This window comes from Typha latifolia, chromosome 15 (assembly GCF_019914945.1).
Source record: "Typha latifolia isolate L0001 chromosome 15, TyphaL0001v2, whole genome shotgun sequence".
Classification (NCBI taxonomy): domain Eukaryota; kingdom Viridiplantae; phylum Streptophyta; class Magnoliopsida; order Poales; family Typhaceae; genus Typha; species Typha latifolia.
In genome coordinates, this window is record NC_133100.1 from 7,804,042 (window position 1) to 7,819,911 (window position 15,870).

The window sequence follows — 15,870 nt, forward strand, 5'->3', positions numbered from 1 at the left end:
TTGTGCTGTTTGTGGTATTGAGTTGCTGCAATATGTTATTTGTACTCGGTTAAAGTGGAACACTGCTCATTTATCATCATTTGTGAGGAAAATTCCAGGCATGGGCAGTCCTCGTCTCATCATTTTATTTAAAGAAATCACCCAGTTTCATCATTTGAGAGTGACCTCAGTGGTATATTACAGTATCAATTCCAAAGAGCCGGTCTTAATAATACCACTATGTGTGGTATATATTTTTAATCACGTGCATCTAATAGCTCTGATTATTATATTAAATAAAAAATTGACATTGACGTGCAAACACAATTGGAGCTTCTACATTGACCTGCATCAAACTGGGCACACAAAATTGGGCAATAAAATAAATTTTGGTGCTCTCTAAGGACATGGTGGCGAGGATTAGGATATTTGGACGGGAGAGATTTTCTGGAGCTGGGAATTTGACATCAGTGGCCAGTGGCAACCCAAGAGATAAGATTTCATGTTTAATTATCATCTTCTTAGGAGATCTTCTAAGATTGCCAGGACTAGGAATAGGGCTAGAGACAGTCAGGTGCTTAGATTAATGAAGCAAATTATCATCATCGTTGTCCTTTAAGGTTATAAGATTGTTGGAAGTTTGGTCGACGGTGCTACTAACTTATGGCTGCTCATAAATCTTGTAAGGTAACTAGTCCTCGGCGATCACTGTCAGTACGCCAATCTGGAAAAAGTTTGATGCCGGCTAAACGTTTGTTGGAATGCTTGAGTGAGAAGGCAACCACACAATTGACAGATTTTTTTTTTAAAAAAAATTCGATGTCCTTGGATCATCTTCAAGAAAAGGTTTGTATATTTTAGACCATCGGAAAGAAGAATGAAAAAGAAAAGAAGCCATGCTCCCATAGAGTTGTCATCATGCATGACATGACCAAAGCCAATTCTAATTCCAATTACCTTCTTCTTTGTGCAGCCAATTGGGGGGGTGTAATAGAGTCATGCTCTCTCTGAGCCAATGCATTAAATTTAGATTGATTAAATTCAATCTGAGCATATTTCAATCTCTAACCACACACGAGCTGTTCAGTAAGTAAATTCTAAGTCTATTTCGAATCAAGTTTAAATTCAACTAAAATTTTTAACTTAAAATTAAATTCGAGACTACAGCCAATTATATCCAGCATGGTATTCCTCTCGGATACCCTCCGTATCCCTATACAAAATGCTATGCCAAGAGCTGCTAAGCATTATAAGACTAGCTTTATTATATTGTCAATGATATAGTGACAATGGCATGCTCTTGGCCTCCTTCCTTGCTCTTTCTGGCCTTTGAATTCAACCAATTAATCCACTCCACATTTTCTTTTTTTAATTTATAATAATTTTTTAGTTATTTATCATTAAAAAAAAAATTCCTTCCAATAGAAAGCCAATTTATTAGCATCACTCTATTATTCCTAGTTAACGTGTATCATTTGTATAAAGCAACCAAAATGTGCATATCTATCCACTTGGAGCTAAACTTGATAATTTCATTGGCCAAAGGCAAAAAGAATAATATCAACATAGAAATTCCAATCTGTAGTCCTTGAAATGGCATTATAGTATTCATCAATTATTCAAGGAAAATGACACCCAAATTAATGGGAAGAGAGCTTGGACAAAGGTAGTACTACTTTGAAAGCTCCTTGATTTGGACTAATAAAATAAAAAATCTAATTTCTTGTGGAAGGCAATCTAATTAGGTATATACTTCTCATATTAGTCGATCCCGTAAGAAAAGAATATTATCGGGGCGGCAATGTGGTCCAATTAGGGTTTTGAAGTCGCCACGAGCGTTAGGTTATCACCTAATAACGTTTGGTAAAAAGGATAATTATATTTTACACTTTTGTGTATGCCCTATGTTTTAGGTTTTATAAGGTTTTTTTTATAAGAAAAATAAATAAATACCAAATATACCCCTCATGAGTTTTATAGGATATTTACCCTTAAATTCTAAACCTTAGACAGTAGCAAGGGTATTTCTGTCATTTGATTACGTTGGTTAAGTTAAAATAATGCTATAATTAACCCCAATTAATATAATGTATCTTTAGAGTAATTAAAAACAAAATAAGCATCATAAAAATATGGACGTAAGTATAATTTTTCTATTCACAAAATTAACATTAACTAGATTTAAACATTAATTGGAACTAATAATAATAAATTGCTCCTCACTCCAATGAACCTACCCTTCTTTGCATAATATATTCACTTGCTTCATTAATTATAATACATTGTTCTTGAACCTACCACAAATTAACACGTTGCATTTCCTCGAGATTAGCGCACATCTTAATCGTACTTATTTCTTAATTACTCTTAAGCACTACATTTAAAAACAAAACTTAAAAAATTATAAGAGCATCTACTATTTAATCACATGACCACTCCTTGCAATTATATGATTAAGAAAATACCAATGCAAGATGGGCACTGATTAATATTTAAATCATGGAAATAATCATTAAGTATCATTTTATGTCGTTAATACTATACTTGGAGGGCACGTAAGTTGTATTAGATTGTACTAAGAGGAAGAAGATGAGTTTGATTTGAAAAGAAAAAGTCACAAGTATATACTTTGGATTATATGTATTAATAGGAAAATATAATGTTATGTTAGACTTTTTAAATATCCTAATTATCTCTCTAATAAGTATGGAAAGCAGGACAAATCACACTCTACATTTACCTATTTTGTGATTCACACGTCGTCTTTAGGTTTTTGTAATCCGACTCCTACTTTTTTCTTATAATTCTCATTTAACATCCTCCGTTAATTTAAATGGTATCAACAAAAGAATATTTCGTTATAATATATAAAATAATTTATAAATACCTAAATTATCTACGACGTCTTTAAAAGAGGAGCAAAGAGAGGGAAAAATAGTAGAGATGGTATTTTAGTAATTTGATCGATATCAATTAGTCAAAATAACGTCAGAATGTCAAACGAGAATTATAGAGAAAAATGAGATGTTAGATTATAAAATTATTAAAGACAGAGTATGAATCACATTCTACGGTATTTGGACAAAGAAAGTATAATATGAACTATAAGTTTGGTTCATTTCAATTTCCCTTCAAACCTGAGAGTAAAGACTTCCAAATTTCTATATCATATATGTCATTATTAATTGCCATATTTATTTATTTTCACTAAATACTTTCAAATTTTACTAAATATTAATAAGTAATAACTACTTAATAGAAGCTAATTCATCAAAAACTTTCACTACTTCTCTTTTTTAATTTTTTTTAAACATATAATATCTCCCACTCTAAAAATAAAATGATAAGTAAAGCATCCCGTACTTAATTATCTCTAGGAGTGGCAAAAGTTAATTCGGACACAATAACTAAACTTTAATCGGGTTTAAACTTCGTCTAATCTGATTATTAAATGGATCTTGTTCTTGATTTATTAACTCGATCTTTTTATGACCCGACTAATTGAAAAAATCGGTTGATAATTTAAAGGAAAAAAAAACTCGTTATAACCCTAATAAATTATATAAATTTAAATAATTTGCGACATTTTTATATCTAAAATATTTTCTCAATTAAAGTATTTATTCATATTCACATTTATTATCATGGTCGGATCAACTTAGAACATTTTATTCACGTTACTATCCAACATCCCCAATTCAATGCATCCAATAAATGTATCCCAACTACCTCTCTTCTACACTCTTTAGAACATGGAATTAATCACCAAGTTAAATAATTTATTATTAGATTCCAATCGATGGTAGCCAAGAAAACTATCCAAGAGAACATACGATTTGATAGGGAGCCCGGATAGCGACGGAATGAGACGGATAGTTTATACGGAGCCAAGGGAATAATGCACGGCTGGAGGAGGGCTGCCGGAATAAGCTATCCGCCAAGGGCATTGAAAGGAGAATAACTCACCACGTTTATCCTATTCTCAGCTCTCAACTCTCTATTGGATCCCTTCAGTCCACATGACCAGTTTTCTCCACTCACTATCTCACTCATCTCAAACAATTATTCCACCAAACCTTTGGTTGGAATAATATTATTCCACCCTTTTTTTTTCCCTCAATACCCTCAGTCATAAGCTATATTTGTGTAATAATTTAGAGGATAAATTATAGTTTATTCACCAATTGTTTGGCCATATTTTAACTTACTTGTATGTTTAAATTTTGGCATTTAACTCTATCTCCGTAAACAGATAGTTCATTAAGTTTCAAATAAGGTTACAATATGATACACAACTGAAAAAGGAAAGATAAGATAAAATCTTGAAGCAAGCCTCGCTCTTGACTGATAACTAATTAGGTACTCATACAAACAAAAATTAACGGAGGGGAAAGGGGTTCGCTCGGTTATTTAGCCACCAATGAGCTCCACTGATTTCGATAATTTTTTGTGGAAATTTTAACGGATATAAATGAGTTTAAATCACAAGAGGGAAGATACCCTTTATTTTATCTTATCTTATTTGAAATAAAGCAAGGGCATTATTGTCAATTTAATTATGATCACTCCTCCAAGTAGGAGAATTATTTATATAAAGATTTAACTGATAAGCCATAGAACTTATATCCACTCAAAAAAAAAGTTCTATAAAAGGTAATGAAATACTTTTAGTAGCATAATTAGAAAGTTAATAGTAAAATTATTTCCTTTTCATCTGGGTAAATTAGTCATTTTGCCCTACAGCAATATTTATATTGAAATAGAAATAGGGTAAATTAGTCATTTGGATTTTGAAAAAAGAAAAAGAAAAAGGAAATTACTGCATGACCACAAATAGGGAACTCGGATACCAAAACTCTATGCATCCTCGAATGTAGCATCATGCCAAGAAGAGTACTTGGCAGCGAGTCATTGGATCTCAAACATGGCTGTACAGCTGCCAAGTATTCGTAAGTATTGAAATCGTGCATTCCTTTTCTGCACACGATCCTTGCTAACAAATATGTGGACAAGTTTTATGCGGATCCCACCCTTGGGATCCAAAGAATCCCACCACCTCTCGTCTTCCTCCTCCTCTCCTCCTCCCTCCTATTAATAACTCCCCAAAGCCTTCATCCCAGAGGAGAAGAAGACACCAAGAAGTCCACTTTTGCCTTCCCCTCGAGCCCTCCCTAAGAGACTTCTTCGTGTTCGCCGAGTTGGGTAACCACGGCTAAAGTTGGATCCGGCCGGTGGGGAACCCACCGCCTCTTCTTCCCGCACCCACAGGTGGATTCTTTTCCTTCCCTCCTCCTCTTCGACAAAGAGGGTAACCCCGCCCCGCACGGCGGTCGCGGAGCCCTCCCTTCCGCTGGTGGTAGCCCCTCCGACCTCCTCTTCCTCGCCGGTGGTGGTTTCCTTCTTGGTTCCGTCCCTTACTCCTTCTAATCCCCTTTACCCGAGTGCATACTAGTGAGAGATAGAGTTAGAGAGGTAGATATAGAGAGATTTGTAAAGATGTTGACCATTAAGAGAGTTCCCACCGTGTTGTCGAACTACCAGGAGGATGGTGGATGCGGCCGGAATTGCCTCGGGAAGTGCTGCTTGCCTGGTAAATCTCAATTATTTTCACAATTTCCATCCAACCCATTTCGCCTAATTTAGATTTTTATCGGAAAGTTGTGTTCTTTTTGTTTTCTGATTGTTCGTACCGTCGTTTTCGCAGTTTCCAAGCTTCCCCTTTATGCCTTCTCTTCCACGGGGAAGGGAGAGGTCTCGCCGGACTTTTTCCTGAACACCCTTTTGCTTGGGCAGGTAACTTTTTGTTAATGGAGGTTAAAAGTTTGTGTTTTTGTCCTTTTCATATGAGATTTATGTGGTGTTTTTGGATTTTTTTTTTTTTTTTTCTGTGGTTGTAGTGGGAGGACAGGGTGAGCAAGGGCCTTTTCCGGTATGACGTCACTGCCTGTGAGACCAAGGTGATCCCCGGAGACCATGGATTCGTCGCGCAGTTGAACGAAGGCCGCCACCTCAAGAAGCGGCCGACCGAGTTCCGCGTCGATCGTGTCCTCCAGCCATTTGATCCTGCTAAGTTTAATTTCACCAAGGTCGGCCAGGAGGAGGTGTTGTTCCGATTCGAGGCCGGGGAAGGCGACGAGGCATATTTCTCTGAGACTGCCTCTGTTGATAAATCCAAGACGCCTAGTGTTGTAGCAATCAATGTAAGATTGTCTTTTGATGTATTAATCTTAGTATGCATGGATACGGAGCAATTATTTTGAATATATTCTGATGTTTGTATTGGTTACAGGTGAGTCCAATTGAGTATGGCCATGTTCTGCTGATACCCCGCGTGCTCGATTGCTTGCCACAGAGGATTGATGCTGAGAGCTTCTTGCTTGCTCTTCAGATGGCGGCGGAAGCTGGTAGCCCTTACTTCAGGCTGGGTTACAACAGTTTGGGTGCCTTTGCCACCATCAATCACCTGCACTTCCAGGTAATTGATCCTCCATTTTGTCGAATAGAATTCAAAATTTAGAGTGCGATTGATGAACTCATGAAAGGAGGTGTATGTTTTATGATCTACAGGCGTATTACTTGTCAGTACCCTTCCCTGTTGAGAAGGCGCCAACCGAGAAGATACCCCTTGCTGGTGATCTTTCTAAGGCTGGTGTGAAGGTCTCAAAATTGATGAATTATCCTGTGAGAGGACTGGTGTTTGAGGGAGGGAATTCCTTGACTGATCTATCTGATGTGGTGGCCAATGCTTGCATCTGTCTTCAAGACAATAACATCCCATTTAATGTGCTCATTTCTGACTGTGGCAAGAGAATCTTCCTGTTCCCACAGGTAAATACCATAATGACATTTAATTTCTTAAGCATGCTTATCTTAGGTAAATAATCTTGTTAGAGAGTAAAGATAATATGGTGTCTGCGTGTGTGTGTAGTTGGCTCCTAATGCTTATAGGATGAGAACTTATAATTGCATTCATGTATCCATGAAAGAAGTCATTAAAAATATATTCAAACTTTTTAATCTTTACTTGGAGAATATTCATATGTTCAGTACTTGTATTCAATTTCTTGTTCTATTTGTCACATCCTCTTGATTATGTTTCAATCATATCTTGCTAAGATGGTAGTGTTCTATTTGTCACATCCTCTTGATTATGAATTCAGAGTGACTTATATTATCATTTATTCTCACATACATATTATAAGTTAAACGATTGCCGAAGCATTTTCTTTGATTAATTGAAACCTGAAACAAGAAGCAATACTTGTATCTCATAACTTGCAGCCTCATGCACTACTTTCTTATCTAGTATTTCCATCAAGAGTATTGTTAGTTAACCATAAAGACAGTCTGAATCCATTCGCATGTAGTACTGTGTTGTGTGCAGTAAATTTGAAGAAGCTTTTGCTGATTTTTGTCTTATGATGCAGTGCTATGCCGAGAAGCAGGCTCTCGGTGAAGTGCCCCAGGAACTTCTGGATACCCAGGTCAACCCTGCGGTGTGGGAGATCAGCGGTCACATGGTGCTCAAAAGGAAGAAAGACTACGAAGAGGCATCAGAAGACTATGCATGGAGGCTGCTCGCCGAGGTCTCCCTTTCTGAGGAAAGGTTCCAAGAAGTGAAGGCATATATCTTTGAGGCCACTGGTCTTGTGGAGTCCGAAGAGGAAGAGAATGACACAAATGAAAGTAAAGAAACTTCCTACCAGACCACCCCTGTGGCTCCTCATTTCCCAGAAGGCTGCCTGGTCCTCCAGTGAATGAGATATAGCCTTTGTGTTTCTAAGACTGCTACTACTTTTGCTTTATTGTGATATGCTGGTATGAATAAGGGCAGTTATGGTACTGTTTGTGTGCAGTGCCTGAACATTCTCCTTAGTCTTTTGTACTTTTGGTTGGTGAACCCTATCTATCTTCAGAATGTGTGCAGATTCTGAATGTAATGGATGTTTTTGGAACCTAATCTATGTTTACCTTGTACACTGTTGTCTACACATATTGTGGCTGATCTAGTCGACTTCATGGACAAACATAATTTTCCTGATCAGCTACAGGTGATAAGGAGCTTGACTAATTAGAGCAATGCTAATCAGAATTGAAATGCTTCTTATCAGCTACAGGTGAGTGATGAACTTGACTAATTAGAGCAATGCTACATGGACAAATATATTTTTCCTTTTCCAAAGGAAAAGCCCGCAGGCAAAAGATGCCATTCATGACATCCTAGCTATTACATACTAAAGCCCGATAGAAAGGAAAGTTGGAAGAAATAGCAACTGCCCTCCGAGTTTAGGGGTGTAAATGAGCAAAGCTTGAACGAGCTGGAAAAGATCAGCTTGACTCGGCTCATTTCTTTATCTGATAAGGCTCAAACTCTGCCCGATAGCTTGATGGGCTTATTGGGCTTATTGGGCTAAGCCTGATATACATAATAAAACAAGTTATAAAAGTTGAATATTAAAAATATAACATTAGCACATCTAATACAGAAACAATAAATAATTTATTAACACAAAAATCTTAATTATTCATGCGAATATATCACAATGCATCTAACTTGGATATTATTCGAGCCGAGCTCGAGGGAGCCAATACTAGCTCGGCTCGGCTTGATTGGATTATAGCTTTTTTGACGGCCCTAATCTCAATAGTAAAAGAACAAATCAAGATTAACCAACGGGTATTGGCTCCATACTCCACACTCCAGGCTCCAGGTTAGTTCTCATTGCTTAGCATAACGTAGTGTCTTCTCCCACATCTTCACCATCTCAGAATCAACCATAATATTTTCTTCAGTAATGCCCTAGGCTACCTCACAGTATACCCAAAATGCAAAAGATTTTCCAAATAAATTACATTTTGAGGACATCTCTTTTATGTTAAGCTTCGGAGTTGCAAATTATGAGCCCGAGGAGGAGCCAAACATCGTCATAGTTATCATAATCGGATCGTGCATTTATCTAAAAATATTTTAAATATTTAAATTTTATAGTGTTATCTTTAAATAATTTTGAAAACTAAAAGAAAATCAATCAATATAATTATATTCTTTACTTATTTATCTATCTTTTAAACTAATATTATATTTAAGTATATCGAACAAGATGAGTTATTTAAAATTATATCTTAATCACACTTCTAATTTTGTGTATATATATTATTACTTTAATTTCCTGACTAAATATTGCCTAAAGTAAAGAATAGAATAACTAAACACTATTATTTAAGTAATAATAATAATAATAATAATAACCTAGTCGGTATATAAAAACAGTCCCATTCTGCCAAGTGCCAACTATCCATTAGAATTACAACAAAAAGAACACACACACAGTAACAAAAACAAAACCATTTTAAACCCACCCATTGTTGTCGGATAATAACTATCATGGATAAAGCTAACACAAATAAAAAGGTCGAATAACCATGAAAGGGTTAGAAAAAAGGTCGGATAAGAAGATCATACGCGGATAAAGTCCCTGGTCATGAAGCAAATGATGGATAAATATGCATCGATCCAATATTTCTAGAACATTAATTAACCACCATCTTTCTTCATGTTAAGAAAAATTAAAAACTAAAAAGAAACCATATATCATTTCATCTCTTTGTACAAAAGCAAGAATAAAAAAAATTAAAAAATATATTTAAAAAATTAAAAAGGAGCCGTAACGATGTCTCTCTTCATCAAATGATCACCTTGATCAAGGCAATCCAAGAGCTCGGTTTCATCATCTGAGTCCATATCATTCCTCCTTATACTAAGCACAGGCTTTAAACCCTGCAAATTAATATAAAACACCGTCATCTCAACTACTTTACCCTCTTAATTATTGCACCAAAATGCTCCTTATAACTAGGTTAGTTTCCAGGTTTTTGACTTAACTTTGAGATAATGGAGCAATAATCTCACCTTTGTGAAGATACTAAGAGCCTCTTCCAAACTCTTGGTACTCAAAACTTGTAATGCTGCCTCCTAATACCATTTCATGCAAACAACCATATTAATCAAACATTATATTATATATAAATATAACAAGAAAAATTATATAATACTTAATGACTCAATTTACCCTCGCATATCTTAATTGCTCAAGGCTAAGAGTCCTCGGCTCTCTCTCTATAGAAGCCATCCTCTCCATCTCCGACTCCGACTCCGACTCCAACTCCGACGTAAAAGAGTTGGGCTCTCCATGGGGTTTAATATATAGGAGTTGGAGCTACGGGACGAGGGACGCGTGTCGACCGTACTCGGAACAGGAGTACACGTGGTGGCAGTCCAGTGGGCCGGCCGTACACGTGGTGGAGAGTATCTATGGGCTGGTGGGAAATGGGAAGGGAGGGACTTACACGTTGTTAACGTAGACTGGAGCTGCGGCGGACAACTCGTACGTCAAATTTGACAACCTTGTTTTAGATTCTTCCACGTCACGGGGAAGTGGATCTAGAAGAGGTTTGGTTGGCCACGTCAACAATACTATATTGTTATATATAGTAGCATCCATGTTCCCTTCCATGGATTCAGATCCTTTCTTTTCTTATTTGAACTTTGTCATAAATACAGAATGGATAACTAATGTAAATAGTATTCTGGAGATTTTATATAGTCTTTTTTTTTATAAAAATATTGTTCGCATACATCTAGAGTCAGTTTAGCCCAGATTTTACGTAGTGAATGGCTAACAGATGAGCGAGCTTGTTGTTGCTGAGAATCGCTGAAAACCCAATGAGGATTCTTAGTGTCCAGCTTTGAGATTTTATATAGTTAAGAGCGTCAATGCTTAATGCTTAAGAAAAGATAAATAAGAAGATATACTAGAAAATAGATAATAATTCACTGGTCTCTTGTTTGTTCCTTTTTTACTATGAATATATATTTTTTTAAGACATTACAAGCCTATAGGCTAATCATACGTTAGATAAAATAACTAATACTCTCGAATATATAGGTCGGATATTTGGGCCTCCTAATAAATAAACTTAAAATAGGTTTAGATTATGCATATATAGTGCTACTATACTATGAAAAATCTACCAAATATTAAAATTTATGGGAGCTTCTAACTTATGACATTTGTGATAAGTCGGTAAAACTCAACCGTTGAGCTACAACGATCGACCTAATCTTGTTACAATATATAGAAATACTTGAAATATAATTGAAGACAACTAGATGAACTCATAAGCAGATGATTTATTTTTATGTTTTTATTTTTTTTTAAGACTAGCATATGGGATTGGCTTTGGATGAAACGAGATGAACTCTTTTTGGGCTTGTCCTTGTAAAATTCTTTTATTCCAAGAAGAACCCAACAAATATTTATATACATTTTTCAAACATATGATTGAGTTGAGTCCTAGCTCTAAAAGGCCTTCATATACAATCTTCAAACATTATTCTTTTCCTAAAGCAAAGGTGGTTGCCGATATATATAATAACTTCCAGCTAAACACGGCGCCGGCTTTGCTTATATATTTTTAACCACTGGCTTAATTAATGCCTAATGGTGTCCTAATCGATCGTGGATACCACTACCTATTACTTGGTTGCGTAAATGAGATGCTTAACAAAAACTAATAATAATTAGGTGAAGCATAATTATTTTTATATTATTATAGAAATATTATAACAAAGTAGAGAACAAAAGAATAACAAGAAACTTTTTTTATTTAAAGAGCTAGTCCTTTTATAAATATTGTCGACGAGAAGGGGCATAAGTGTAATATTCGATAAGATGGCGGACAATGATAAAGATAAAAGGAGAAAGGGTAAAATGGTCATTTACGTCTAATGAAGAATTGCTAGATTTGTTTTAAATCGCTTTAATTCTCCATGGCTCTCCTCAACCACTTTTATGATTGATGTGAGTGGCCGAACGGCGGTTGCGGGGCCCACCAGCGCCGAATACTAGCCCGTTATTATGGGCGGTGGGGCCATGGATGACGTGGCCCAAAGGAAAAGGACTAAAGTGCAAATTGATGTTAAAAAAATGCGGGGGAAAACCCGAAGCGCCAAAAACAATATTTTATAATAAATGCGAATGATAGGTGGTGATGTGTAAAAGGTCGACGAAAGAAATACAGCGAGGTAGCCGAAAGCGTACGAAGGCTCCGGAAACCTCATCACCGTCGAACCAACGAAATCCCTCCTTTTTTTTCTCTTCTCCCCCAATGCGGAGGAGGAAGAAGAGATCCAAACCTTAACCCTGATCTCCTCCCTCCCTTCTCAATGCCGGTCTCTTCGTCAGCGAACCCCGGTGGCCGGAGACTCGGCCGCCGCCCACCGGCGGTCCGTCCGCCCTGGTGTTGCTCCACCGGCGTCGAACCCCATATCGCGGTCCGCCGATTGAAGCAGAATCAGTCGCCTCAGCCTCCGCAGAAACTCCTCTCCTCCTCCGCCGCCCCCTCCCGGCGAATGCTGTCCCCAGGGAGAGTCTCTCCGATCGACTACGCGACCGTGGAGTCGGAGAGCAGGCTGTCGTCGGTGGAGGAGACGAGGGATGGGGCTTCTCTGAGGGAGAAGGTGGCGGATTTGAGGGTGAGATTGAAGGGGAATGACGGGAGCTGCTTGGTTTTGGAGATGGATTGGGATGTGCTGTGCGAGAACAGCTCGGTTTTCGCTGGGATGGTTGATGTGGTCGACTGCCGCGAGATTGAGGTTGTAGGGTTGGAGGATTTTGATGCGTTTAAGGATGCGATTGAGTTGATGTGTGAGAAGGATGAGATGAGGTGGTTGATGACGGCTGGAGTAGCTCGGGCGATCAAGATACTTGAGGTTAGTATTGTTCTATGTTGTCTTGATCTCTGAATTGCTATTTTTCTTCTTCTTATTTTTTTCTCTTTGCTAGTTGTTCTATGATTTACTAAATTCCGTCGTCTCTAAATTAAAGTAATAAAAAGACTCTTTTCTTTAAGTTAATAAATGCCATTCTGAATTGATAGTTTCTCCTCATCTAATGGATTTGCTGGGTCTTAGGTAAAATTTTGAAAGTGACTGTTCTTATATTTGGAATTAATTTAGTGATGATGGAAGAGAAGGAGCTAAATTCAGTGTTTTAAGTTCTAACTACAGAGGGAATCTAGATGGAAGAGAAGGAGCTAAATTATCTTATACAACTTGGGGTTTTTCCAAACCCTATTAGCTTGATTGGTCTCTATACTTGTTCTTTTGCTTATTGCAATTTGAATGTTAAGTTGTCCTGTATGCAATGTGTGGTAGTCTAGCTACCAGGTTAGAGAAGTAAGCAAAAGGATTCAAGGAGTTGACTCTCTTATAAAAATCTTGGCATACCGATTTAAGGTCTCGTCAATAACTTCAGCATTAATTCTGCTAGTCTTAGTACAGTAAGGATATCTTCCAAAGCAGTTGATGCCGGAGCATATTTTGACTAAAGAAAATAGTTTAAATATTGTCCACTCCTTTATGTGAGTCCAATATACCAGTAGCAATTGGAGCGCTAAATAAACAATGGAATAGGGGGTTAGCTTAAGGATTTTTCTTAAATTAGCCAAAAGAATGGAACAATTCCTTCACCATGTTGGGTTCGATGAGATCGAAGTGATTTGGATCATCTATGTGGGAAGTGTGAAGGGCAATTAGTGTTGCAATTGAGAGTAACATCATCCTCATTCCATGAGTTCCACTCAAAAAGAAAAAGAAAAGAAAAGAAAAGAAGCATCCCCAATGCTCTGAAAACTAGGTAATGTAGACCCGTTGTAACCAAATGAATGAAATTCTCTATTTAGCGACTAATATTTGTCTTATGGGAAAGTTTAGTATTTATATCCATTATTAGTCACATATATCTAGATCTTTGTTCCCATTTGATTGTAATATCTGTTGATAAATATTATAATGATTAAGTATTCTAAACTCAGAATCAACTATTCTAGCCATTGTTGTAGTTTATTTATTATTTATTACTTAATTTACCAGTGTTTTTTCTAGGTATGCTTCTTGATTATGTTTGACAGAGGAGTTACAGCATGTCTGAAATATATCGAGGCTGTCCCATGGAATGAAAGCGAAGAGGAGAAACTTAGGAACATGTTTGTAAGGTGTAATTTTGATGAAACTGTATCCAAAGATGTACTAGCCAGGTTAGACCCACAAGGACCGACATTCTCTAGCGATCTAACAATAGAACTCATCCGATCAGTCACAAATGGCACTAAGGCTAATGCTAGGAAACAGCTGCAATCTCTAGTCTATAGTATCTTATCCAGGAGCTCTGTCTATCAGAAGGACATTGCCGGACTCAACAAGGAGAGCGTTTATGACATTTGTCATTTTTCTTTGAACTGTCTTGTGGAGTTCTTTGAAGAAGCCTCGGATCCAGTTCCTGCAGATCAAACAGCGGCATTTGAAGCGAAATTGCCGTTGGTCGAGAGAATCTCTCAGCAAGTTGAAAACCTAAACTGGATGCTCGAGGTACTTATCGACCAGCAGATGGCTGAAGATTTCGTCCACCTGTGGGCAGATCAGAAGGAGCTTGTCAGGATGCATGAAAGAGCTTCACCAATGGTCCGCTATGAGCTTAGTCGGATCACAGCTACCGTCTTCATTGCTATGGGGAGAGGCAGACTCCATTGTCATGGAGACAAAAGATTCAACATTTTCCAGGCATGGTTTCGGCCAATGCTGATTGATTTCAGCTGGTTGAGAATATGCTCTAAAGGGCTTGACATCAGGATGCTGGAGGAAAGCCTTGGCCAGTCTCTGCTCACACTAACTCTGAAACAACAAGAAAGTTTATTCATGGAATGGTTTCAATTCTTCAGTAAAAAAGGCAAGGAATGCCCTAATCTTAGCAAGGCCTTCCAGGTGTGGTGGCGAAGATCGTTTGTGAGAACAGTAGGACAAAACTAGCATCTAAGTCATCAAATCAATCTCTCTTCTTTGCTGTTTCTTTGAATGTATGTATAGTCCTTCTAGGCTTTGTTCATCTTGTAAAAGATTTGAACCATTTATCCACATCAATAACTACAATTTGTATCTTCTCATAAACCAGAGTAGTTTTAGATGATTTTAGTCCAGGAGATTATGATGATTTTATTCTTATTCATTCAGGAACTGCATATGTTTCCGGCAATTCGCGACAACCAAACCAAGCCGAATTCTACTAAGACAAAGACAAGGTGATCATATGTTCCTATTCAAGAATCAAACAAAGCCAAGGTTTCTAGAAGACGAGGGGAGATGCTATGTTACTTCTTGTGGACGAACAAGATTTGATACGGTAATCGGTTTAAACGTCATCTCAAAGCCGCACAGATAGGAGCCCTAACGAATCACAGACACCACCACTCTTCTTAAGTGATAGCTCACCTTATACCACACTCATAAGCTCTATTTATGTAACCTAGGTGAGATTTGATGCAGGCCAATCAATGTTGCTAGGTTTTGACACAACATCGGAGTGCCCGTCGCCGCATGCATCAATCGCATGCATCTAAAAATAAATATATGAGCAACATAAGGAAGTGCAATTAAGAATGTACATGAGTAATACGTTGGTATGTGTCCTTCGACTTCTTCCACGATACTTAGAAAGTGAAAATTTCTAGAAAAAAAATATATTTAGTGCTCTCCTCTCGAACATCATCAGCAAAATGGAAATTGAAGAAACTCAGTTTTCAAATCGATTTGTTCATGCCATCAATTTAAAGTTTAAACCCATTAGAGACTATTTTATCTTATTTTAGAAAAAATAATAATTAAGAGTAAAATTATTATTATTATTTTGTTAATATTGTCCCGAGATAGATTTTTCATAGTCTACACGTAGAAATGATTTAATAATTTAGAGGTCTCGATGATAAAGGGATCAACCAGCCGTCAAAAGAATAGAAATTCCCCGCATCATCACCATGACATTATATCACATTGCCATG

The 15,870-nt window shown here is 37.1% G+C and overlaps 2 protein-coding genes across 3 annotated transcripts; both read left to right on the top strand.

Annotated features, from left to right (window-relative positions):
- Positions 1-4,962: 4,962 nt before the first annotated feature.
- LOC140801629 (GDP-L-galactose phosphorylase 1-like) lies at positions 4,963-7,956 on the top strand. Its single transcript, XM_073156831.1, has 6 exons — positions 4,963-5,569; positions 5,684-5,772; positions 5,877-6,179; positions 6,269-6,454; positions 6,547-6,807; positions 7,407-7,956. Exons 1-6 carry the CDS (start codon positions 5,476-5,478, stop codon positions 7,734-7,736), a joined length of 1,263 nt encoding a protein of 420 aa, XP_073012932.1. The 5' UTR covers positions 4,963-5,475; the 3' UTR covers positions 7,737-7,956.
- A 4,084-nt stretch (positions 7,957-12,040) lies between these two features.
- Positions 12,041-15,472, top strand: LOC140802444 (BTB/POZ domain-containing protein At2g13690-like). Of its 2 annotated transcripts, XM_073157984.1 has the most exons (3): positions 12,073-12,751; positions 13,925-14,892; positions 15,047-15,472. In XM_073157984.1, exons 1-2 carry the CDS (start codon positions 12,206-12,208, stop codon positions 14,843-14,845), a joined length of 1,467 nt encoding a protein of 488 aa, XP_073014085.1. In that variant the 5' UTR covers positions 12,073-12,205; the 3' UTR covers positions 14,846-14,892; positions 15,047-15,472. The 2 variants fall into 2 exon arrangements, with proteins under 2 accessions (XP_073014084.1, XP_073014085.1); XM_073157983.1 differs by lacking the exon at positions 15,047-15,472 and having other exon boundaries at positions 12,041-12,751; positions 13,925-14,983.
- Positions 15,473-15,870: the final 398 nt, after the last annotated feature.

Coding starts and splice junctions, on each gene's coding strand:
- LOC140802444 (XM_073157983.1), top strand. CDS start 12,206: ATGCCGGTCTCTTCGTCAGCGAACCCCGGTGGCCGGAGACTCGGCCGC. Junction 12,752..13,924: donor GGGCGATCAAGATACTTGAG/GTTAGTATTGTT, acceptor TGTTTTTTCTAG/GTATGCTTCTTGATTATGTT.
- LOC140801629 (XM_073156831.1), top strand. CDS start 5,476: ATGTTGACCATTAAGAGAGTTCCCACCGTGTTGTCGAACTACCAGGAG. Junction 6,180..6,268: donor CTAGTGTTGTAGCAATCAAT/GTAAGATTGTCT, acceptor TATTGGTTACAG/GTGAGTCCAATTGAGTATGG. Junction 6,808..7,406: donor GAATCTTCCTGTTCCCACAG/GTAAATACCATA, acceptor CTTATGATGCAG/TGCTATGCCGAGAAGCAGGC.